Source organism: Pelodiscus sinensis, chromosome 11 (assembly GCF_052426305.1).
Source record: "Pelodiscus sinensis isolate ZL-2025 chromosome 11, ASM5242630v1, whole genome shotgun sequence".
Taxonomy (NCBI): domain Eukaryota; kingdom Metazoa; phylum Chordata; order Testudines; family Trionychidae; genus Pelodiscus; species Pelodiscus sinensis.
Window position 1 is genome coordinate 36,244,926 of NC_143062.1, and position 25,714 is coordinate 36,270,639.

The 25,714-nt window shown below is 43.3% G+C and overlaps 1 protein-coding gene across 1 annotated transcript in view; it reads left to right on the top strand.

Annotated features, from left to right (window-relative positions):
• SUMF1 (sulfatase modifying factor 1) overlaps positions 1 to 25,714 on the top strand; it is an 82,960-nt gene that overhangs the window by 48,569 nt on the left and 8,677 nt on the right. The window contains exon 8 of the mRNA XM_006132799.3: positions 18,846 to 18,905. Within this exon, the coding sequence (XP_006132861.2) occupies positions 18,846 to 18,905 (60 nt within the window). The remainder of the gene's footprint in view (positions 1 to 18,845; positions 18,906 to 25,714) is intronic.

A 25,714-nucleotide genomic window follows, 5' to 3' on the forward strand; every position in this document is an offset into this window, starting at 1 on the left:
ACTTTTTGGGGGGGCCTTCTCTGACTGTTTTGTGCTATGGATTCCTTTACCAGTCTCTCATTAGACTCCGGTTCCTGCATGACCCCTTGATTTCTTCTCTGATCAAGAAGTAGTTCCCTTCCTAGGTTTAACTCGGTACTCTCCCCCTTACAGTGCTTGGTCTGTACATATACTACTATCTCTGAAAAGAGAGAGCTGAAATCAGTCTTCTCTGGGCAGTGGCTATGTCAGTCCTGAGCGAGACGCAAGCATTATCACCATAATCACCTTCAGGCAATATTCAGACCTGCAATATATAAAGGTTATGATCTTCTCCTTTAATTGCCACTTGACATAGTCACAGCCTTTTCTCATCACACAGTAATGGTTGGTAACAGGAGCAACTCCATTTCTGCTGCTTGGTAAATTGCAGAGCCAACCAAGAGAAGTCAGACTCATTCCAGAGTGTAGGGCTCATTCTTGCTTTCCTAGTATCCAGGAAGCAGCTTATTTGGTTGCATGTGCCAAAACACCCTTATAAAATAACAATTATGCTTTCCTATTTTGAGTTATCATGGGCTAAAAGGTGGCCTAATCTTCTTCCTTGTGTTAAGCTTGTTTAACTTCTACTGAGTAATTTTTAAACCTTCAGTTTTTCTTGCTTGATTTAGATCTGGGTCAGGCATTTGGGGTGTAGGAAAGGGTGAGGAATCCCATTCAAGTGTGAGCTCTCTTGTGAGAATAAGAATGAGATGTTTGGGGGGCAGGAGATGGCTTCAGGTTTGGGATGATGAGTTTGGAGTATAGGAAGGGGCTCTGGGAGGGAGTTTTGGTACAGAATGGGGTTCTGGCTTGGGGAGCGAGGTTGGGGGGGGCAGGCTCTGGCCAGGTAGCACTTCCCTCAGGCAGCTTCCTGGGTCTCCCCCCCCCCCCTACAAGTTTTCTTGTAGTAAAGGAGCTTGGGAATACTTTTCTGGAAGATGTCCAAGTGCTTCCTCCTTAAGCCTAAGAAGAAAGGGTTGTTGGGGGGCTGTGGTTTTTTTTTTTTGGTTTTTTTTTCCCCTTAACTTGGTGGTGACAGCTACCTCCCAAGGCCAGGGAACCTGTGATCTGGGGGAGTTTTTGCAAGCAGAAGCCTATAGAGGGCAAGGTATTTAAGGTCTCTTGTGGGGCCCCCACTTGCTTCACTCGGAGTGCCAGAGTGGGGAATAGCCTAGACACAAGGTTATTTGTATCCACAAATCATGCAAAAAGCCAAGACTGTGATTGTTGTGTTCTTTCACACAAGTAAGGTGCGATGAATGATGAAGATACTCCAGCAGCAGTTCTGTTTTTCCTAGGTTTTTGTACTGTTACCAGTCAAATACGGTGACTTCAGCTAATAGCCCTTGAAGCTGTCTGATAACAGTTACTCATGTGACTTTGACTGAACTGGAAGGAACCAATAATGTTTTGTTTGCAGACAAAATGCTGCTGGGGGCCCATTAAAAAAGGAGAGAGGCTCAATATGCTAATCAAAAGCCAAAGTCAACCTGAAAGACAGTAACAGCAGAAACTGTTCAACAATGCAAGATGTATTTTATGCCAAAATTTTTCTGATAACTTCAGAGTCATAACTGAACTTTTGTGGTGTAAGTAGTTCACAGTAAAGGAAGACATATGTGGGATGGTGGAAAGGTTGGATCTAAAAGTGAAGAATGGTGCTTACAGTGGTGGAAAAAGAATGGAGGAAATATTTCCGCACAACTCAAAGAAGCCCTGACAATGACACAGGTATTCCCAAAGGCTCTCTCTTCTATTTAGATGTTTACTATAAACTAACAAGATAGTGTGTTGCCTCCCTTGAAATCATCCCACAGGGTTCTTACTTTGGAATCTAGATGCTTAAGAAAAAAATGTTTGCCGGGTCACTTGGAGATGCCTACTGAAAACGGCAGTCAAACAAAGGCTCCTAAGAAACTCCGTACACTTGTCAGTCTTGAAATACACATCAAAGTGCCATGACTCTTAGGTAGCTCTTAGAAACTGTCTTGTCACTCTGGCTCATTGTCAACCTGATGAGTTGTACACTATTGGGGGAGATTTTCAGAGGCCCCAAAGATAGGTGGGCACTCATTAAAAATGAAAGAGTTGGGCCCTTTCTCTTCTTCATGCCAGTGGTATTTCGTGACTACAGAGTCTTGATTCCAGTGCCAAGTAACACAGCCCTGGAGTTAATATAACCAGTTAATCATTGGATGTCATTGTTGAGACACTCAGATAACGCGAAAGGCTCTAGCAGTCAAAAGTGTCTGAGGCATAAAGGTTTTTGGGGGAGAGAGAATCACAGTTGGTGGATGAACATACAGAGAAGGGGTGAGAAGAGTGCTGCACTCGTGGTGCTGAGGGCTGGCTGTCCCTGCCCCTTCTGCCTGAGAATCCTCCTCTTCCAGGATGATGGAGCTGTTTGCCCTCCCTTGCCCAGTGGTTTAGCAAGTCTGACCCCCCCCCCCCCCCCGCCCTCCCAGATATGCATGGTTTATGCAGTACTGTAAAACGTCAAGCAGATTAATACTAGCCCCAGGACAGAACACCTATAAAAATCCCTTCCGTGATCAATAATATCAAGTTGAATTTGGGTGGATTCTTCTGGTATCATTTTGACTACGTTGAACAATTTTATACTACCTATATTGGGGTTGTGATTTTTTTCAAAACAGTTCAGAATTGGACTAACAAGGAGAATTAAGAATTTGGACTCTCACTCGTTCTTATATATATGGCAATTAAACAACCAAAGCTAATAAAATTGAAGTTTTCTTGTGCCAGGGTCCCTTCTGCTCATAAACGTAGTTACTTACATAGGAGTGAAGAAAACTGTCTTTTACTAAATCAGCAATGGGTTTCCTAGGCTAAAGTAAGCTTCCTGAGTAGCCTCCGCCATCACACTTCATCTCAGTGGGCTGCAAGATTGTCATAACCAAGGTGGCCTCGTGGAATTAGGATGCTTTTGTTAAGACTTGCATATGTACATTTTGCAGGTTGTGCTGATTGAACGGTAGCATTACTTTCCCTGGATGCAAAGCAAGCATGTGGCTCTTTACAGCCGATGTTGTGTGCAATCAGCAAGCACGTGCCCTGGCTGTGGGCAACAGTAAACAAATAGGGTTGTCAGATGGTTCAAAGAAAAATACTGAACCTCCCCCTCCCCCCCCGAAAAAAAAAAAGCGGGGGAAAAAATTCTGTTGAAGGGGAAAAAGGGGGGGGGAGGGGAAAGAACAAGTTGTTGAGCAAAAAAAAAAGGACTCCAAGACTTAGTGCAAAAAAAAAAAAAAAAATTAAAATAAAACAGCATTAAAACAGCATGTCCCCTTCAAGAGTGAGTGCAGGGATAGGAACAGGGGAGCGGTTGAGCACTAAGACTCAGGGGAAGCAGTGCCAGCAGTCTTGCGGAACCCAGTAAGGCTGGGGTCAGGGGGCTGGGGGTGTTGGGAGCCGGGGGAGGGGAGCTGGCGCTGAGTGTTTGTAGGGTTGTCAAGTGCCTGGCATTTTCACCTCCTGGCCGGGGAAAAAATCAAAAAGTACCGGACATCTCAGGTGTCCAGTATTCTCTGGATTTTTTTTTATCGGACAGGAGGTGAAAATACCAGACTGGGTAAATACCGGACACCTGGCAACCCTATAAACAAAATGTCTCCACAGGGGCAGGTATAACCCAGATGGGCCACATGCTCTTTTTGTGAGACATGAGGAGCAAGCCACTTTTATTTTGAACTCCCAATTCCCAACAGATTTATTGTTTGTAAATATCCCTTTACATATTGGCTTCAACAAATAAAAAGGTATGAATTTAACTCTCCACTTCACAGCATCAGTACAGTGTATCACATCTGAAAGGCTTTGGTAGCAGTTTAAAAGCAACAGACAAATGAATTTTGTCATTCTGTTACAAATTCAGTAATTGTAAGTCTAGAAGATGAAGCATGTTATAAATGTGACTACTTTCCTAGATAGAACATGCTGAACAGGACTTGGGACAGAGCTTTCTCTTCAGATACAGTTTCTTTTTAGTTATCAGTCCGGATAGCAAGTGTTCAAGGCAGTAGCCTCCCTTCTCTTGCAACAACCCACCACTAAACCTTTCATGTGTACATGAGGGATCCGAAACAGGCAGGAATAGTAACAGGACAACATAAAATAGCTGATTTAGGAGATCTCCTTTGATACGTGATTGTAATGGCTCCCTCCCCACTCTGGCACGATAAATGCAGACGTGGGGGCCAGCTAAGTATCCCAAAACCTTATCTACCAGGCTTGGGTATAAAACTTACCCCCAATATCTTAACCTAGATTTTGGGGATAAAAAACTCTGCTGCCACTACCCAAGTATTGATAAGAAAATCAGGGGAGAGATCACTTGGGAAATCTCACCCCTAAAGTACAAACCAGGACACAACCATTAACCAATACCAAGTTAATAAAAAGGAAAGAGAGAACTTTTATTATCACAATATTCGTGTTGCGAGCATAATGACTAGATGGAAAGGTAACAAAATAATGTACACATGGAGAAACTCCACCATGGGCCTAGAACTTAGTTACAACGGGAAGCCAAAACATTTTTTAAAAGTACACAGACATCAGATCCCATTTCCCAAACAATAAAACCTAATGGATTTATCTAAACTTTACCCTACTTACAGAAAGTGAAGAATCGTTTCTTGGAGAGAGAGAGAGAGACATCTCTGTCTCCTTCAGTAGCTGAAGGAAACTGCCCAGGACAAAGGAGGGGAAAAAAATCAAAAATTCTTTGTCTCAGTTTGAAATTCCTATCTACATTCCTATTGGCCACTCCACCTGGCTTATGTGTAGTTAACGCCTTAGTCCCCTGGCTGCTGGCTAACCCTCATGATCATGACAGTGATGTAGCTCTATCAGCAATGAATTGAGAGGGACACTAAATCATTGTCAAGCTTTTGTCAAGCTTTCGTACATCTGTATTGCATATACTTCAAGTGGCATATTATGCGTTTTGCTTAGTGTAATGCAGGCTCTCAATTATCCTGTGATGCTACTGCTTATTGTAAATTTTTTATATTCATTAAAAAGCTCTTTTTGGCAGACAAATTGAGATGGAGCAAATTTTGCTGGCATTGTGCCATTCCTTTGACTGTTGAACTTGACCAAGGATATGTAATAATGCATGCTGGGAGCTGTCTTGCATAAGAGATCTGTCTGATGGAGCAGGTTTTAGGCTATCAATTAGTTAACTAGATGTTCTGTTCAGAAATTTAGCTTGAGTTTCAGGACTCCTATAATGATAGGGGAAATAATCCATTCAGCAGCATGGCTTAGTCATGCAATTGCAAGTGAAATTTGTTTCTGTGATGAAACTGCTGAGGGAAGTGCATATACCATCTAATGGGGGGGGGAAAAATGATACTTTGACTTCCCACTCCTAACTGCAGCATTGGCGACATGGTGGGGGTGAGAGGGAGAAACAGCAGTAACATCAGAGGAAATTCGTCCCTTAATTTTCCAAAGGGATTTTACCTGTTTCCTGTGTTATCCTGTGTTTCCTACTACTGTAGCTACAATGTGCCAAGATCATGGGTGAGAAACTAGTGCAAGTCCAACTAAATTCATAAGAAGGTTGGTCTTTGCTCCTGCACAGCTCACAGTCACTGCTAGCGTGTGTGAATGCAGGACTAAGCAGTGTCAGATTTGTTTTGTGAAGTGTAAATAAGCAGCTTGTAAAGAGCAGTAGAGCGTATGTTTGATCAGTAAACCATGATTCTTTCATAGAGAGTGCTTTAATTGTAGCAATTTCTGTGTCTTGTGTATAGAATGCAGAGTTACTGGATGACCTACAATTCTATATTAGATGTAATTGTTGCAAGAATAACAGGTCCGATGATGCATACCCAAGGAGGGAAGGACTGAACCAGGTGGACCGTCTTAGCAAATAAAAAATATTTATTTATAACAGTGATGAATTTATAGTATGTAGTCTAAGATTTTTAATAGACCGTGTTAATAATGAATTTACAGTATTTATTATATTTATTCTATGATTTCTAGTTAAACATGTCAGAGATAAGGATGGGAATGGCAAGGGGGAATAGTCTCTATTCTAAAAATATCCAGCTACACTAATTAAATAACAGTGATAACTACAAACTCTATGTACTACCCAAAACAACTACAACACTCAGCTATACAAGAAAAAAATCAAATCATACATACCAACTTACACAGCACACGGAACATTTCAAAGATATCGGTTCGGTTGCGAAGGCCTTGGTTATGCCCGAGAGTCGGGGGAGGTGGCTGGGTGGTTGATCAGGGCGGCAGCGCATTGAAGTATACGGGAAGGGACACGCACGGTGGTACATGTGTTGCAAAGACCTCCTTGAGCGAACTGTGTGATCGGTATTTATCCCCAAATTTTCACATCGCTTTCCCGTGCTTGCATATTACCATATATGGCCCAACGGTCATCAAGTGGGGGTCTGTGTCCCAGGGGCTGGGCTGAAACTGTGCAGGTTTCATGCAACCAAGTAAGCCCTGCAGTTCTCACGCCAAGGTGATGGGTGGGAGAGTGAGGCTATTTTCCCCTTTTCACACCTTCCCTTTTTCTAAAGGCAGCGGTATGCAGGAAGGGTGCAGCTGGTTTCTCCCAAGGAGTACTGCAGCCCACTATAGCAAGAGCAGCCTGGCCAAACTTTTTACTGGGGGGGGCAGGTTTTTTTTCTAATAGTAATCTAGCACAGCATGGCGTGGCAGTGGGGATGCCTAGTGTTGTGTGGAAGGTTACACTCAAGGTTTGAAAAAACATTTCAGTTATCTGGAGTCTTTTTTTCATCACATAAACAAACTGAACAAGCAAGAGCAATTTATAATGTAGAATCAAATGAAATAAAATATTAAATGAATCAACATGTTCCATAGAATCGCTATGGATAGTAATTCCATGCTCCAATAATAAGAAATTAGCAGTAGGGATATATTACCGACCACCTGACCAGGACAGTGATACTGACATTGAAATGCTGAGGGAGATTAGAGAGGCTACCAAAATTGAGAACTCTATAATAATGGGGGATTTTAATTACCCCCATATTGACTGGATACATGTCACCTCAGGAAGAGAAGCGGAGATAAAATTTCTCAATGGCTTAAATGACTGCGTCTTGGAGCAGCTGGTACAGGAACCCACAAGGGGAGAGGCAATTCTCGATTTAGTCCTGAGTGGAGTGCAGGATCAGGTCCAGGAAATAACCGTTACAGGACCGCTTGGGAATAGTGACCATAATATAATAACATTCAACATTCCTGTGGTGGGAAGAACACCTCAGCAGTCCAGCACCCTGGCATTTAATTTCAAAAAGGGGAATTACACAATAATTAGGAGGTCAGTTAAACAGAAATTAAAAGGCACAGTGACTAGATCCAAATCCCTGAAAGCTGCATGGAAACTTTTTAAACACACCATAATAGAGGCCCAACTTAAATGTATACCCCAAATTAAAAAACATAGCAAGAGACCTAAAACAGTGTCACCGTGGCTTAACCACCATGTAAAAGAAGCAGTGAGGGGACAAAAAGGCATCTTTTAAGAAGTGGAAGTCCAATCCTAGTGAGATAAATAGAAAGGAACATAAACATTGTCAAATCAAGTGTAAAAATGTAATAAGAAAAGCAAAAAAAGATTTTAAGGAACAGCTAGCCAAAAACTCAAAAAGAAACAACAAAATGTTTTTAAGTACATTAGAAGCAGGAAGCCTGCTAAAAAACCTGTGGGTCCCCTAGATGATCAAGCTATAAAAGGAGCAATCAAGGACGATAAAGCCATTGCAGAGAAACTAAATGATTTCTTTGCTTCAGTCTTCACGGCTGAGGATGTTGAGGAGATTCCTGAATCTGCACCGTCCGTTGTGGGTGGTGAATCTGAGGAACTGTCCCGGATTGAAATGTCATTAGAGGAGGTTTTGGAACAAATAGAAAAACTTAATGTTAACAAATCTCCGGGACCGGATGGCATTCATCCAAGGGTTCTAAAAACTCAAATAGGAAATTGCTGAGCTATTATCTGTGGTTTGTAACCTATCCTTTAAATGGGCTTCCGTACCTAATGACTGGAAGGTAGCCAACGTGACAACAATATTTAAAAAGGGCTCTAGAGGCGATCCTGGCAATTACAGACCGGTAAGTCTAACTTCAGTACCGGGCAAATTAGTCGAAACAATAGTAAAGAATAAAATTGTGAAGCATGTAGAAGAACATAATTTGTTGGACAAAAGTCAACATGGTTTCTGTAAAGGGAAATCCTGTCTTACTAATCTATTAGAGTTCTTTGAAGGGGATAACAAGCATGCGGATAAGGGGGATCCAGTAGATATAGTATACTTGGATTTTCAGAAAGCCTTTGACAAGGTCCCTCACCAAAGCCTCTTGTGTAAATTACATGGCCATGGGATAAGAGGAAAGGTCCTTTCTTGGATTGAGAACTGGTTAAAAGACAGGAAACAAAGGGTAGGAATAAATAGTAAATTTTCAGATTGGAGAGGGGTAATTAGTGGTGTCCCCCAAGGGTCAGTCCTGGGACCAATCCTTTTCAACTTATTCATAAATGATCTGGAGAACGGGGTAAGCAGTGAGATAGTAAAGTTTGTAGATGATACCAAACTGTTTAGGATAGTCAAGACAGAAGCAGACTGTGAGGGACTCCAAGATGATCTCACCAAACTCAGTGATTGGGCAGCAAAATGGCAAATGAAATTTAATGTGGATAAGTGTAAAGTAATGCACATCGGGGAAAAATAACCCTAACTATACGTACAGTATGATGGGGGCTAATTTGGCTACAACAAATCAGGAAAGGGATCTTGGAGTTATCGTGGACAGGTCTCTGAAAACTTCCACGCAGTGTGCAGCGGTGGTCAAAAAGGCAAATAGGATGCTAGGAATTATTAGGAAAGGGATAGAAAATAAGACACAGAATATCTTACTGCCCCTGTATAAAACTATGGTACGCCCACATCTTGAATACTGTGTACAGATATGGTCTCCTCACCTCAAAAAAGATATTTGGCCTTGGAAAGGGTTCAGAAAAGGGCAACTAAAATGATTAGGGGTTTGGAACGGGTCCCATATGAAGAGAGGTTAAAGCGACTGGGACTTTTCAGTTTAGAAAAAAGGAGACTGAGGGGGGATATGATAGAGGTCTATAAAATCATGAGTGGTGTGGAGAGGGCCGATAAAGAAAAGTTATTTATTCTCTAAATAGAAGAACTAGAGGTCACCAAATGAAATTAATGGGTAGCAGGTTTAAAACGAATAAAAGAAAGTTCTTCTTCACACAGCGTGTAGTCAACCTGTGGAACTCCTTGCCAGAGGAGGCTGTGAAGGCTAGGACTATAATAGTTTAAAGAGAAGCTAGATAATTTCATGGAGGTTAGGTCCATAAAAGGCTATTAGCCAGGGGATAAAATGGTGTCCTTGGCCTCTATTTGTCAGAGGCTGGAGAGAGATGGCAGGAGACAAATTGCTTGATCATTGTCTTCGGTTCACCCTCTCTGGGGCACCTGGTGCTGGCCACTGTTGGTAGACAGGATACTGGGCGAGAAGGACCTTTGGTCTGACCCAGTATGGCTGTTCTTATGTTCTTATGCTCAATTTGCGATCTGAAACCAGCCCCTAATATACCTTCTGCAAGTAGTATGTTACCCAAATGAATTATTTTGTTAAACTATCGTAACAACAACTTAAGGTTTGCGGGTGATATAGTTACCATCAAGGAAGACTAAGAGAAGCTAGTGAGAACGGTGTAGGTGCTAAATGAGGAAGGAAAGCGGTATGGACTGATTATGAATACTGATAAAACGAAGACAATAGAAATTGGAGATAAGGAAATAGGAAGGAAGATCAGTGTAGATGGGATGGAACTAGAGAAGTTAGAGAAATAAACGTATTTGGGGAGCACCATGACATATGATCTACACCTGTGGTCACCAACCGGTCAATCGCAATCGACCAGTGGATCATGATGCATTTGGGCCCCCCATTTCCCCCCCACCCCCAAGAAGCCCCTCTACCACCCTCCAGCGTAGTGCCAGCTTCCCAGGGGGGTGGACGGAAGTCCTGCCTGCAGCTTCGTGCCACTTCCAGGGGTTCCGGAAGTGCGCTCGTTGCTCTCCCACCGCTCTGTGGTGGGCTGGGCACGTTGCGAGATGGGGCGTTGGCCCCGGAGGAGGAGTGCGGTGGCTTCCCTGTGCCGCAGGAGGGGCGAGTCGAGCGCAGGGGTTTCCCTGTGCTGTAGGAGCAGAGGTCATCCTAGGGTTTGGCCCTGGGGCAGGCGTGCATGGGGGTTTGGCCGTGCCATGGGAGGGGGGTTTGGCCTTGGGGAAGGCGCATACATGTGGGGGTTTGGCTGCACCACGGGAGGGGTGTTTGGCCCCAGGGCAGGCACCTGCGGGGGTTTGGCTGCACTGCAGGAGGGGGGTCTGGCCCCAGGACACGCATGCATGCGTAGGGGTTTGGCTGCGCCACGGGAGGCACGCACCGGCTTCCTTCTGGGGAGGGGAGAATCCTGGGAGGAGGCAGGTGCAGGGGACTCTCTGCTCCCTCCCACTCCCCTGTTCCATCTCCCCAGCCTCAGAAACCTCTCCCCCGGCACCCTGTCCCTTCTGCCCCCGGCACCCTGTCCCCAGCTGCAGAAACCTGCCCTCCCGGCACCCTTTCCCCGCTCCCCAGCCTCAGAAACCTGTTCCTTCTCCCGTCCCCAGCCGCAGAACTCGGTCCCCACTGGCACCCCGTTCCCTGCCGAAGCACCCACTAGCACCCTTCCCCAGTACTATGTCCCTTACTCCCACCAACACAGTTGGGGCCACAGTAGTGAAGCTTGGGGGGTGGGGTTGGAGGCGGGGGTTTTTTGCATCTCACTTGTGTGGCCCCAACTGACTTTTCTGTGAGTCAGTGACCCCTGACTCAAAACAGGTTCCCTGCCCTTCTCAGAAATAAAGACAGTGCAGAAACTTTTTGTTTGACATAGTATTTTATTTGAAAATGAAGCCAGGCCAACAAGCCCCAATCTCACCACAGCATCATAACACTCCTGCACTCCCCTTTCCCCCAGACCGTACATCTGAGCCTATCCTACACTGGAACCCCCTGCCCTGAGCCCCTCACATGCCCCAACCCAAATTCCTGAACCCTCACATCCAGAAGTCTGTGTCTTGCTTAGTACCCTAACCCTACATCTGGCCCCAGCACTGCCCAGCCTGGAGCCCCCTCCCCCAGCCAGTGTTACCATATCCGCCTTCTCCTGCATCCAGATTTCCTCCCAGAGCTTGCACCTCTCACCCCTTCCCACCCCCAAATCCCTCGTTCCCACCCCGGAGCCTACACATCCTGTCTCAACCCAGCAAGGGTACAGCTAGGCTGCAGGAGTTTTTCAAGATTTTGGAGATATCCCAGAAAAACTCTTCTGAATCCAGGAATGCATTTGTTCTTCCACTTCTTTTAGTGGAAGAGCAAACATGATTTTTGGTCACCCCTATATTCCTCTTTCCACAAGGAATAAGGGGGCTTCCAAAAGAAGGGGGTTTTCTGACATTTGGTCCAGTCTAGACAGGCCAAATGTTGGAAAAACTTCTTCCTGTAGAAGAATTGGGGGAAAAAAGCAACAGTATAAGTGTTGGGGATAGCAAGTGATGGAGAGGAGAATAGAGAGGGCAGGGCTTCAAGGAAGGGGTGGGGAAGGGTAGATCTTGGCTTTTTCTGTCATTTAAAAAGCGATCTTGGGTGTAAAAAGGTTGGAGACCACCGATACAGACTGTAAGAAGGAAATAGAGACTAGAATAGCTAAAGCAAGAGTGAGTTAGAAGGCAATGGATAAGATCTGGAAAAGTAAAGCAATTACCCTAGGAGCAAAGCTGAGCATCTTGAAAATGTGTGTATTTAGCACCATGTTGTATGGATATGAGACATGGGTGATAATGAAAGATTCAAAGAGAAGAATATTGGCATTAGAGAGGAGTTTTATAGAAAGATCCTGAGAATAGGATGGATGCAGAAGGGTACTAACAAGGGACTAATATAGGAAAATGCAGCCAAAAGAGAACCTACGGCAGAAAGTTATACAACGAAAGTTACAGGTATTCGGACATATCTACAGAATGAACAACAAGTGAAAAGCTAAGACCCTGGTATTCGGCATAATGGATGGTCCGAATAGAATAGGCAGACTCCACAGAGAACAGGTAGATGATATAGTAGATTGGTGCATTGCTAGTCTACAGAAACTAAGCCGCCCCGCACTGGACAGGGAAAGATGGAAGGAAATAGGGAGGGAGGCATCGGACACCAACAGGTGTTGAGCCCGTGGTTGTTGATGATGATGATGATGAATTGACTGCTGGCCAGTCTCCCACAGGGAGAACTATAGGTGCCAGCACCCAGTTGCAGTTACAAGACAGGAATGATTAATACCCAGGGTACAATGGCTAAGGGCCCAGTCTAAGAGTGAGAAAATAGTGAAATTAGACCCACGGATAAAGGCCCAAGGCATAAGAACTAAGGGGGTGCACACAAGAGACAGAGATGCTGCTAACTGTGAAACAGTAACACTTCACTAATGAAGGAGTGTGTAAGTACTTCCGCATCTGTCTACAAAACAAGCAAGAGGGATAAGGAAAAAGGGTGGCTGCAGAAGGAAGAGGATAATTGGATGATTTAAAGGGCTTCTGCCAGGGAGAATGAGAACAGAACTCATGTATGCTGTAGCCAGTGATGATACTTGTCATAAGTAAGCTTTGTGTTAGTTAACACTAAGAAATGAAGCTTAGATTTGCAAAAGGTGCTATTCTGCACTCTTGATAAACCAATTAAGGGGACTTCTGTATTAAGTACATGGTTTCTGGATCCACAAGTCACTGTTAAATGTGAGCCTTACTGCTTGACAACTTTCTTGATTGTTTTCTGGTGTAAATAGTTTCCAGTGCATAACTTGTGTAATATGCTAAGATTTACAAACCCAATTAATCCCTTTTAGGTGTATCTACCTAACTTAGTGCAGAAAGGTTTCCCTTATCATACTACATTTTACAAGAGATCCTGTCCAAGCTGTTCAGCTACATGTTGCATCAGGAAATCTTTAGAAATACTTGGCTGCAAAGTCAAATGCAGCCTGTAAAGGAAAAAGAAAATTGCTTTGATTTCAGGATGCCTTAGGGAAGATACTGTGATGTGTTTGAGAGGGACACATCAGTGTCTCCGGCAGAGTGTCTCAGTAGCCTAATAAGCATTTGCCTTTCACATGGGATATACTAATAAGATGGATATCTAAGATAGGAGTGGGTATTCTAGAAAGGCACCTGTGCAAATTATGATCTTGTGTTGTTTCATAGTGTTTTCTTAGGGTAAACCCTGGGATGAAGGCTTGGAATTGTGGGGTGGGTGCTGCTGAGTAGGAGAGAGGGTGGATGATGCAGGGTAGCTTAAATGATGTGAACTGCAAACTTGTTTCTGTTCATTTCTAAATGCAAGCTGTCCTATTTACTGTAGCCTACATAGCCTAGTATTTATGGTAAGCCTTCCCAAAGCCTTGTGACAAGGGCTGTAGTGTCTTGCACTTGTAGAGTCTGAGCTACAGAGAGATCAAGTGACTTGCTATGGCCATAAGTGGGAGAGTTGAGAGATCAGGTCTCTTGGTTCCTGGCTTCCAGCTTGAGGCTCAGTTCACCAGACCACTTTTGCAAGGGTTTGTTTCAAACTGAGCATATTAGTGTTGAATAAAAACCACTGGTCTACATGGGGATACTTACTTGATGGCAGAATTATTCCAATATAGTTATGTCCTGTGGGAATGTCCTTATTCTAGAATAAGAATCCGGGTTTTTTTCAGTTTATCTTGTATGTCTTCCAGAGCAACCTGCACCCACTGTTAAGGACTTCAGGGAAATGTGGAGCCTTTTAAAAAGAAGCTGAGCCACACCGTGTGGTGAAATAATCACGTTCTCTATTCAGTAGTATAATTCTAATTTTAACTCAGTAGGTTACAAATGAGCTTTTTTAAGAGCTTTTGTACACAGTATTTTAGCACTGGGCAGGGAAAGGAAATTCACTTTGTTCAGGAACATTGGAGATCTGAGTTTTTAAAACACAGCTGGCAGGCGCAGGCAGGTTTCAGTAAATGCATTTGCACAGTTCCTGGGAGCTGCACTGAAAGCTAACCAGAGAGCCTATCAGACTTGTCAGACAAGTCGGCCACTTGCAGGCAAATTGCACATACAGTTGCATGCACATTTGCATGTGGCTGACGGAAAATCAGGCTCCTATGCTCTCCAATTTCGGTGTGGTGCTCCTTCTGATGCATTGAGCTGCAATGCAAGATATAGGGGAAATATCAACAACCAAGTTTGAGGAAGAGAAGCAAAGTTGGAACAAGTGTAATTGCCCAAGAAACAGTGGGTGTAACTCTAGCTATTTTCTCTGTCCCAGAGAGCTTTCTCAGTTGCTATAAAATAACTTCGTTATCTTCAGTGATTTGAAAGGATACATTAAGAGGATGATGATCTGCAATGTAATTGATCTCTAAGGAGAGAATCACGTTGGGAGGCATTGTTAGTGCAAGTGGTCTGATGAAGCATTTCTGTGCTCCAGTCCTATTTCAGAGGCTGAGATTTTCAGAAAGGACATCTTGCTTTGTCACAAATGGCCCTCTGAGGTTCAGTTTTGTCTGACACTGGATTTTTGTAACAAGACTGATTTAAACCAAAGAAAGTGGTAATTGTAACTGCACATCTGTAACAGGAGTTGTCTCTGTAATTACTGAGGCATACAACAAACATGTAGATGACAAACATTTCTTTTAATCCCAGATTAGCATGCTCTTTCTAGTTTTAACTGGGTTGATTCTGAGCTGGTAGGTGGAGGGCTGCTGCTATGAGATTTGTGCTTTTAATAGGGAATCCTGCTGCTAGTTTTTTGTTTTCATGCAGATCATGTTTTTCTAGGTAAATGTTCCAGTCTCTGACAGTGCTCTATGCTGGTTTCTCTTGAAATGAGATGAACTTGCTGTTTATGCATCAATTGTGCTTGTGATGGCTTATCATTACTGTGAGAAGTAACATATTTGCGTCAAAGGTTTTATGGAGTCTGTCATGGTTCAGGGCAGCTGCAACTGTATCTTCCCTCAGTGGTTCAGCAAGGGTACCCTACTCTGACATCTAGTTCCTCGGCTATTACCTCTTTTGTGTGGAGATTCACATGTATTTCCACTTGACCTGAGTGTTTCCGGGCTGTACAGCTTCCTATTTTCACAATATATTTCCCAGCAAAGACAGTCTGCCTAACCAGACATGATTGGCTTTCTCGTCTAAGACTGATAACTGAGTGATCACTATAGATATGTTACCCCACAGTTTCCTATACAAGCCTATTTTATTTTTAAGGTAAAAACACTGCAGAAAAAACCTATTAAAAACAATGAAAGAACCTACATGCATGCTAATAAGCTTACCAGAGTTCATCTCAGCTCTTCATAGTAGGGATATAAAAGACTAGTTGAGTCGTCTACTTGTATTCCCCCTCCTCTTTTTGCTGCCTCAGTCAGAGGCAGCAAGTAGGGTAAGCAGGAGCCAAAGCTGGGGAGAGCTGTCTTAAAAGCTGGTTCCTCACCACCACTGTCTGTGCAGTGTTGCTTTTCATCTCTCTTCTCCACCTTCCCCCCCTCCAATTGCTGCTGCCGCTGCCTCTGTTAGAGGTAGAATTGCGGAGAGGCTGCTCCAGCAGCAGCCCCTGTCCACGGTGACTCCCAATTCCCTGCTGGCTCCCAGCCCCTCTCCACCCTTGCAGCTGCTTCTGGAGGTGCTTACCTTTCAGTCTCCATTCACACCTCATTCATTTCAACAGGACAATTAAGGAAAGGGGGGAGATCTCAAAAGAGATTTTTCTTTACCTTAACTATTCCTAAGACCTATAACATAAAGAGCTTGATACAAAGTTTCTATGGACTTAATACAAGGGATTCTATAAGAAGACTTAACATAAAGATATATCTAAAAGGATATAAAAGGAATTACAAAGTTTCTCTTAATACAAAGTTATATGAGAATGATATATGGTTATATGGACAAGATCTTAATTCAAAGTTATATGATACATGGTTATATGGGAATGTTACCGAGATTTATCCACAGGGGAGCGGCAGCAGGAGCTGGTGCTTGGGGGAGCCAGCTTAAAAGCTGGTTATCCACAGCAGTATGCAGGGGGGAATGGGTGGCAGAGCCGCAGTGGTCCTGGATGTGGCACTGTTCAGTCCGAGCTAACCCAGCAGCTCTTACTACATTTAAAATGCAGAAACTTTGCGGCCGTAGTGAGCGTCCTCCCTCCATCAGCTAATCATCAACTACTTGGTTATCTAATTAACCATTACTTAACATCCCTAGAATGTAGTCGTCTTCCCCCATTTCCAAAAACCATAGTGTGGGAAGACTGAAGGAAAGACAACTGTGTTCCCATTTTGTCACAGTGAGATGCACTTCACCCATGTATTAAGTAATGGACACCATGTGGTCTGTCTTGACTCACTGGATCCACATCTGCATCTTAGACAAGTCTCTTTTCCTGAAACACCCCATCTTATTAGCAGGTAGTGTTCCTGCTTAGAGAGGTTGAGTGCTGCTGATGGATTGAGGCAGGTCGATGGCTTCTAACTCAGCCTGGTAGTAAGGGAAGTGGGAATGGCTCAAAAGTAAGGGAAGATTGAAGATACGTGCGAGGTGTCCTGACAGACCAACTCTAAGAGTAGCCAAGTCTGGGGAGAAGGTTTGAACTAGTACCGAATAAGGTACAATCATTAAAGCCAAATCCAAGAAACGGGTCAGTTTTTATTCATACTATGACATCACTTGTAGAATAGTTAGAAAAGATTTGAAAAGATGCTTGTATATTGTTTCTTCTGAAGCAACCTTTATTCTTTGTAGTTGTAAAGATAAAAATGATTAGGAGAATTTTAGTAAATTTACTGTCCCTCTTACTCCATTAAAAAACCAGGCAGCATAGATTCAAATATCAGTCTCCTGGGGTCTTTTTACTATACCATTTTCAAGTGTGTTGCTGTTTTTCTCTTTAGAAGTTCAGAACCCTGTTCTATGCCAACTTCAAAATAAAACTCTTTGCTGACACGTAGATAATTCTGCATTTACTTGGAGTTGTTGTGGGTATTGCAACACTTGATTGAAATACTTGAGCAGAATGTATGACTGTTTAGCTGCAGGTACAGAAATCCAAGTACCTGGACCTGCATATGTTGGAGCTCATTTACCCTGGCCAAGTGAGTGTTTCATTTTGATACTGATTTTTAGGCCCAGAATGCCAGCAACACAATCCTTGACATACTATGAGTGAATTTTTATTGTTTTTATAAGCAAGACCTGCTGTCTTGCTGCCACTCCAATTTGCGATAGTAAAGCTCTTCCTGCCTAGAGGTAAAGTTTCATGTGAAGGAGAAATAGCAACTTCTACTTCAGGGCTACTCAACTTTGGAAGCCCCAGAGGCCACAATGATACTCACACCACATACCCAGGGCTGCAACTTAAGTGTGGTGGCATATATATGCAAATATTATATGCATATAGTTTCTTTCACACTGACAGGCATGAATACAAACATTAAGGCAAGACTACACAACATGTAGGCCCCATTTAAGTTAGTTTTGCTGATATTAATAAAATGCAATATTTACCCGATTTCCAGGCATAAGACAGCACGTTTAATGAGCAATGACAGTCCAGGAATTTAACTATTAAAATGCATAGCAACAGAAGGCCATTATATTGACAATTTTTTGTTTTAGCTCCCATCCTCCGGCCGCATGTTGAGCCCCACATAAACCCAAACCGCACTGTGGGCTGCAAACAAACAGGTCATGAGCCATATGTTGAGTAGCCCTGTTCTACTTGGTCTCTTGTAGGAAAACTTTCCCCTTTGAAGTAGCTTATGTGTAAATCAGTGTAGAAAAATAAATTCATCAGTACCTTATAGCTTGTAATGCCTTTCTTCCAGGTTTCCCATGCACTACTTAGTTAACACTTACAAAAGTCGAAGAGTATGGGAACTGTTGGACAGCTAATGGAAATGAGCACAAAGATGCCCAGATTTTACATATTGAGTCTGTAGTGAAGCCATTAGCAGAACTCAGGTTTCCTGACTTACAGCCTCCTGTTTGAATGGGTAGGCAACAATTCTTCCTTGCGGGGTTGAAATTCAGAAGAGATTCTGAATTTTAAGTCTGCGTGAGAAGACATTATGGGACTGATCATCCTAAAATGTGTGCACATGCCTTTTAATTGTAAGCCCATACAGTTATGCAAGGGCCCCACTGGGCCTTGCAGGAAGCATTGAACTCCTCAGATGCCTCCGTGTGACATGTGGATGAGGAAAGATGCAGTAAAGTGTGAATGACAGGTGAAGAGGTATGATCTTGTCTCATGTGAGAATCCTGCTTCAACAGCTTTCTTATCTTCCTTCAACATCATTTCTCTATCACACTTGTCATTTCACTCATTACCATATATTATGAGCTGCTTTAAAGAAGCAAAATAACATACTGCCCTCTTGACAGGTGGAGCAATAATTATAATTTGAAGTGCTTATTGCAGTGATGAACTCAGAACAATTGCTCTGTTCTGGCTTCCAGTCTTTTGCAGTGTGATTCTATCAAGCTTCTTTGATTTCAGAAATAGCTGCAGTTTGTTTTGAATGCTGATGGTCATTTCCTCCTCCCCCCATTTTCCTGCTCTTATCATGTTGTACCTGTACCCTGTAATTGCCTCCTGTTCTTTTTCAGAAGAAAAGTAACTGGTGTTCCTTCCATCCACAGAAAGGACCCTCATCAGGGACTGACAGAGTGAAGAAAGGTGGATCCTATATGTGCCATAAGGTAAGCTAAAGGAGTCCCTAGCAAATCTCATTGGTTCATCTGTTTTTAGTAATTGCTTGTTTTGAGGGGAGTGGGGGAGTTTGTCAGCATTTATTTATGAGATGAAGTGTAAATAAATATGTTTGGCTACGAGTACATTAGAGGAACCAGATACATGTTACACAGGAGTAGTTGAGAAATACTGCATAAATATTACATGGTTAAATTTTGTATTGCTCAGACCATTATACGTAATACCCTTGGAAGGATATGTAAATACAGGTTGACCCTCTCTAGTCGGGCGCTCAGTAGTATCCATGGTCCGGCATGATCTTAGTTAACTGGATATCTGATCATCATGGATATGGCCAAGTTTCCTGTGGTCCAATAAAGTTTGCTTATAGACACAAGTCCTGGTTCTCAGTAGTCTGTTCTGCTATTTAGCTCTAATTTACCCTTAAATGTCTTCTAAGAGCCCAGCAAGCAGTGGAAATGTTGATGATGCTGCTAGACAATATTGACCTCCCATGGTTCAGCAAATTCGCTGATTGGGAACCAGTCAGGTCTCCAGGGTGCCGGACTAGAGAGGTTCAGCCTGTATCTCAATGAAGTAAAATCAAGTTCCTGTATTACCAGAGATGATGAAATACCAGATTTCCACACCTAGAGATGTGATCTTAGAATACAGCTGTCCCAGCTTCAAGGGAGATGGTAGCCAATTTTGCAAATAAACTCCACCTATTGGTCTAGTTGATAACCATTTCCAGCAAAGTGTGGTAGGTTTGGCAGGATGCAAACTTGGTTGTAGAAACCCCAACTTTGTTCAGGGAAACAAACAGCCTCTTACTAAGTTAACAAAACCAACATTGTATTGACTGGAGAGCTGGAAAAAAGAGAATTTACTTCTTGCAAACATCATCAGACCGGAATTTGCGAAGTTATTGCAGTGTGAGTCCTTAATGGTTGCTCAACTCACCCAAATATTGTTCCATAAATAATGGAAAAGTCATACATTACTGGTGCTTCCCACATATATGTGCTCTTCTCAGTGTTCTGGGGACACTACATTTTTATTATGCCTTGTACCATTCCAGACCATTCTAACCTAGCTTCTCTTCAATTTTTGTATGTAGTGTCTTACTAGCAGCTCCTGACCAGTCATTTCCTGTTCAGCCTACAGCAGGGCTGGGCAACATAGGATACATGGGCTGGATCTGGCCTGTCAAGCCACCGGATCCAGCCCACGGACGCAGCAGGGAGCTTCAGGCAGACTTGCTGCTTGCCCCGGCCCCCACATGCTGCTCAGAAATCAGCTGCTGGGCTGTTTGTGTTTCTCAGCTGTGAGCTGGGGGGACTGGGGAAAGGCTGCCCCAGCACAATCCCATTGGCTGAGTTTTGGCCAATGGGAGCTGAGGCTGTTTGAAGAACAGGAAGTACATGAAGCACTGCTCTTCTGCTCCCTCCCCTCCCCCCCTGCTCTTACTCACAGATGCACATGACCCCTGCAGCCTGTGCAGCGGTGGGGCAGGCAGGGCAGCTGCCTGAGAAATGTCCTGGACTGCTGGCTGGGAGTCACTAGGCCAGAGCCTGCCTCTGACACCGCAGACCCTCCCTCCCCTCAACCCTTTGCCCCTCAAGTCCTCTCCTCCTACCCCACATAACCCAACCCTCTGCCCCTCTCCTGCACCCATTCCCCCTTCCAGATCCTTCACGCCAATCTCCTGCCCCAGATCACAATCCTCTCTTACCCTAGGTCATAACCCAAACCCCTACACCTCAATCCCGTGCCCCACGTCACATCTGCCTCCTTAATCTAAACTCCCTCACAGGCCTTCCTGCACCCCAGTCCCTTACCCGAAGCTCCCTTCTGCACCCATCCTCCATCCCAGATCCCACACCACCTCCATTAATATCATGGAAGAGTGCAGCCCTCAACCACTTACCAAAATCTTGGGATGCGCCCCCCCCCGCCCAGCAAAAATTATTGCCCTCTTCTGGCCTACAGTATGCAACCTTGAAGTCGACACCTAGTATTCAGTGCATGTGGAGGGGACGAGGTAATTTTATCTTTTTATGACAGCAAATATTGCTAGACATCTCGGGGGCTTCCATACAATCTTTTTTTCTGACCAGATCTTTTTTAGAACAGATCTTAAAATAAAATCTTGTGGTATCCAGGAGTCAATTACATGAGAATTGTTGGCATTGGTTTCTCTTTCTTTCCTAAAGAAACTTTGTTTAGAAGCCTTTGGCAAGCTAAACAGTTGTATTTATAAGTGCAAATTCTTTCGAGGTGCACCTTTCTAAAGACTTTTGAGAGAGTGTGGATTTTTGGGGAGTTTCCATTTCATATGTGCGTATGTTAAAGCTACTTATTTTATAAAGCATGGCAATTTGAAGCAATATCTGATAATGACATTTGATCTCAAAATGACTCTAGTTATGGCTAAAATTAGCAAGTAGTCATGGAAATATGCTAAATAACATTCTGCAGAATTCAGTGTGTTGCCTTTTTAGCTGTACAGCCAAAAATTCAGTATTGGAGAAGGGAACTGGTGTTCCTTTTTTAATGTTTCCAGTATTGTGGAATACAGCCAATGTTAGTGGTCTTTCTTGAACTAATTTCCAGCTGTCACTTTCGTTTTCTATGTTTGTAGGGCTGTGTGGTTTATTTTGGGAGCTTTACGCATTAAATCGACTAAATACCAGTGGAATGGGTAAATGTCAAGGGAACAAAGACCCTACCAAATTTGAAAACATGTACTCCACAATTCCAAATTAAATGAGTAGAGGATAGTACTACTTAAACTAGGTTTTAAATCAGAATTAGTATAGGAGTTAACATTGCAAGCACAGTTATATTAGTTATATACAGTGAATAGGCATATGACCGTTAAGAACTAAATTATCCTTGGTTTTTAAACATCCTCCTGCCTCTTTGTCTTGATGATGATGTGGTTATATTCCCAAACCCAGCAAAATAAGGGCTGGGAATTGCTTTATACTGCACCTTTCAGATGCCAATCATCTCAAAGTATAGTTAGATCTTGGTGTTGCAGGAAATATATAGGTAAATGTAAAGTACTACAGGTTGACCTCCCTGGTCCGGCACCCTCAGGACCTGACTAGTCCTGGATGAGGGATTTTGCCAAATCAAGGGAGGTCATTTCTGGGCCCCCCCCCCCCCCCACCAGCTTCCTGCAGCTCTGGCCCCACCTCAGCCCTCCCAGATGGCTCTGCCCTCTCACTGGCCCCTGCTGCCCTGACAGCCCCCACTACGTTGCCAGGCAGCTCCACCTCTACTCATCAGGCTCTTGCTGCAACACCGGCAGCCCCGCTGCCTCCGCATGCGCCGGACTTTCACTGCCACACCAAGCTCTCACTGCAGCGCCCAGCTCCTGCTGTCATGCTGGGTGGCTCTGCAGCCTCTGTGCACCTGGCTCCCGCTGCCCTACTGGGTCAGCCCCACTATCATGTATGGGACTCCCATTGCTCTGCTGGGAAGCTCTGCTGGTACAACAGGTTCCCACTGCCCTGCAGCTGGCAGGGCTGTTAGTGCTCACTCTCCACTGGGGCTCTCTGGTACTGGAACATCCGCGGTCCTGACAGACTACAGACATTGCCGGACCAGGGAATCCCGGTTAAGAGATTTTTTTCAACATGTAGTGAATTTGTAAGTGTCTGCTATTGCGACTGCAGTAGCCCACGCAGAATTGTGAATTAGAATACAAGATTAGAGACAGGAAGTTTTGGAACCATGAAATAGGATTATCCGTCGCTCATGTTATAAATTGCAATATATAGTTCTCAGATTGCTTCTGGACAGTGGTCAGAGCAAGGAGTTAATCTTGACAGTGTAACACCTCCATCTTCCCTGAGAAGTCTTTGCTCTAGGACTGTACTAGGTTTCATAGAATACTAGAACTGGAAGGAACCTAGAGTAGTCATCAAGTTCAGTCTCTTGCACTCATGGCAGGACCAGACACCATCTAGACCATTTCTGACAGGTATTTGTCTAACCTGCTCTTAAACATTTCCAAAGATGGAAACTCCACAACCTCCCTAATCAATTTATTCCAGTGCTTAACCATCCTCACAGGAAGTTTTTCCTCGTGTCCAACGTAAACCTCCCTTGCTGCAATTTAAGCCCATTGCTGCTTCTCCTTGGTCTCATTCCTTTTTGTAACATCGTTTTAGGTACTTGGAAGCTGCTATCATGTCCCCTCTCCGTCGTTTCTTCTTCAGACTAAGCAAACTCAGTTCTTTCAATCTTGCCTCCTAGCTCATATTTTCTAGACCTTTAATCATTTTTGTTGCTCTTCTCTGGACCTTCTCCAATTTGTCCACATCTTTCTTGAAATGTGGTGTCCAGAACTGGACACAATACTCCATTTAAGCCTTAATCGGCATAGAGTAGAGCAGAAAAATTTTCTCCTATCATGTCTTACTATACTCATGTTAATACATCCCAGAAAGATGTTTGCTTTTCTGCAGCAGTATCTCTCTGTTGACTTATTTAGCTGGTGGTCCACAATGACCCACTAGATCCCTTTCTGCAGTACTCCTTTGTAAGCAGTCACTTTCCATTTTGTATGTGTGAAACTGACTGTTCCTTCCTAAGTGGAGTACTTTGCATTTGTCCTTATTGAATTTCATCCTGTTGACCTCAGACCATTTCTCCAGTTTTTTTCCAGATAATTTTGAATTTTAACCCTGCCCTTTAAAGCACTTGCAACCCCTCCCAGCTTGGTATAAGTGTGTACTCTATGCCATTATCTAAATTGTTGATGAAGATATTGAACAGAACCAGATCCAAAACTGATCCCTGTAGAACCCCACTTGTTATGCCCTTCCAGCATGATTGAGAACTGTTTCCCAACCAGTTATGCACCCACCTTATAGTAGCCCCATCTAAATTGTATTCCCCCAGTTTATGTATAAGGAGGTCATGCAAGACTGTATTGAGTGCTTTCCACTTAAGTCTAAATCCTAGTTTTGAAACTGAACTTGTGAAGTTAGAGGTAAGAGTGCTGCTAACTGAGCCCCACACTAATCGGAAGGAAGCGTCAGCTCGACTCCTTTTTGCAAGTATGTACACCTGGAATCCTACCACATTGCCTCACCAGTCAGTTGCATCAGCCACAAGAATGCTTCCTGAGGTGTTGCTTACCTCAGTGTCCAGAAATGAGTAAGTGCTTGCAGAGATGAATGGGTGCAAAAAAACTTCCCCGGTTTTACATAGGCTTCCCACACATGGGAGAAAAGGGCACGTGCTTTAATCCTAGAACAGGGGCGGGAAGCAAATGATGCCAGTAGGAACTTGGGCTAAAAAACTGTTAATTTTCTTACCAATAGTAAAATTAGAAAACCTGTGAGGATTGGAAGAATATGACAAGTGGAGAAACAGATCTCCAGAGAGTTTAGGAAGGCTGTTAGTCTGAGTAATGAGACTCATTGCTTGTTCTTCTCTCCCAAAGACTAAACATTTAACTAATGTTGAGGTGAAGAGTTAATGGATTCCATGGGAAAGCCTTTTTGAAATGTTACCCAGTCTCTTGTAAACCATTAGTGCAGTGATGTTGCATCTCTTTGCAGAAAGACTTTTACAGGAGGCAATAACTAGTGTTTCTGCCAGATAATTGTTGTATTGAGTTTTGAAACTCAATAAACCCCATTTTGGAGTTCTGTAGCACTATTTATTGAAACTTCTTGTACATTTTTCTCATTCTGTAAAACAGACTAATGCTTCAGCTATTTTATGAATATCTTAGGCCAATACTGTTAGTCTGTGCACTACTAGTTATGAAGGCTTGAGCCTGAGAGTTCAGACTCCTCGAGCGAAGAACTTTTTAGTCTTTCTCCAAAGCTTGCTTTTCTAAGAACCACCTTGCATATAATACTTTCATCACCTATAACTCAGTTACTGCTTGACCAACATGCTTCATGCTTCCAGGAAAAAATATTTGGCCTGCAAGGAAGCTTATATGGACAAAGCATATATTGAAGTGTAGGATTAGGATGCCAAACCATGGTAACACTGTGTAATAACGAATGTATTTGTACTGCTCCTTTCATAAACAGCCATAAGTTGTAGAGCCAGGGCTTTTCTGCATGAAAGGGGAGCCATCAAACTGAATATTTTGGAATATGCTAATGAAAAAAAATCACTTTCTGATAGCCATCTTTTTAACATTGTGTCCTGAAACCTTATGGATTGTTTTTCTTAAACAGCAGAAAAGCCTTATTTTGAAGGGTCTTTCCAATTAGTCATTTTCTGTCATATTCTGACCAGAGATTGAAAGAGTGAAACTGGTTGCACCCACCTGCCACCTAATGCACAAAGAAAACTGATATTGATACATCCTCTGCTACTTTCGTTTTTCGTAATTGTCGGCACTTGTAAGAATACACAATGCACCTTTTGTGACAAGTGGGACTTGCAGTTTGCAGGAGACCTTTCACCCTACAGGATTATGGGGGGTGATGGGTAGTAAAAAAGCTTTCAAATTGTAAAGCAGTGAGAGGCTTGAAATTTTCCGAGGAATTGTATTACCACCATTTTAAAACAGCCCTTCATGTTGTGTTATATTAATTCCCATCTTCTGGCATGAACAAAACCTGTGTCTCAACCTATGTTTGCATTGTATTTGTTCATATTAAAAACAAACGCATTCCATTCCTCTCCTCCTCAAAGCTTGCAGCCAGTAAATCCATCCTCATAATTAGATTAAATTTCCTGTGAGAATGCGAGGTCACATTTTCTGCACTGCTTTCCTTCTTGGGTGAAATCAATGTCACACGTTAATTAGCAGCTTCGATTAAATTAACAC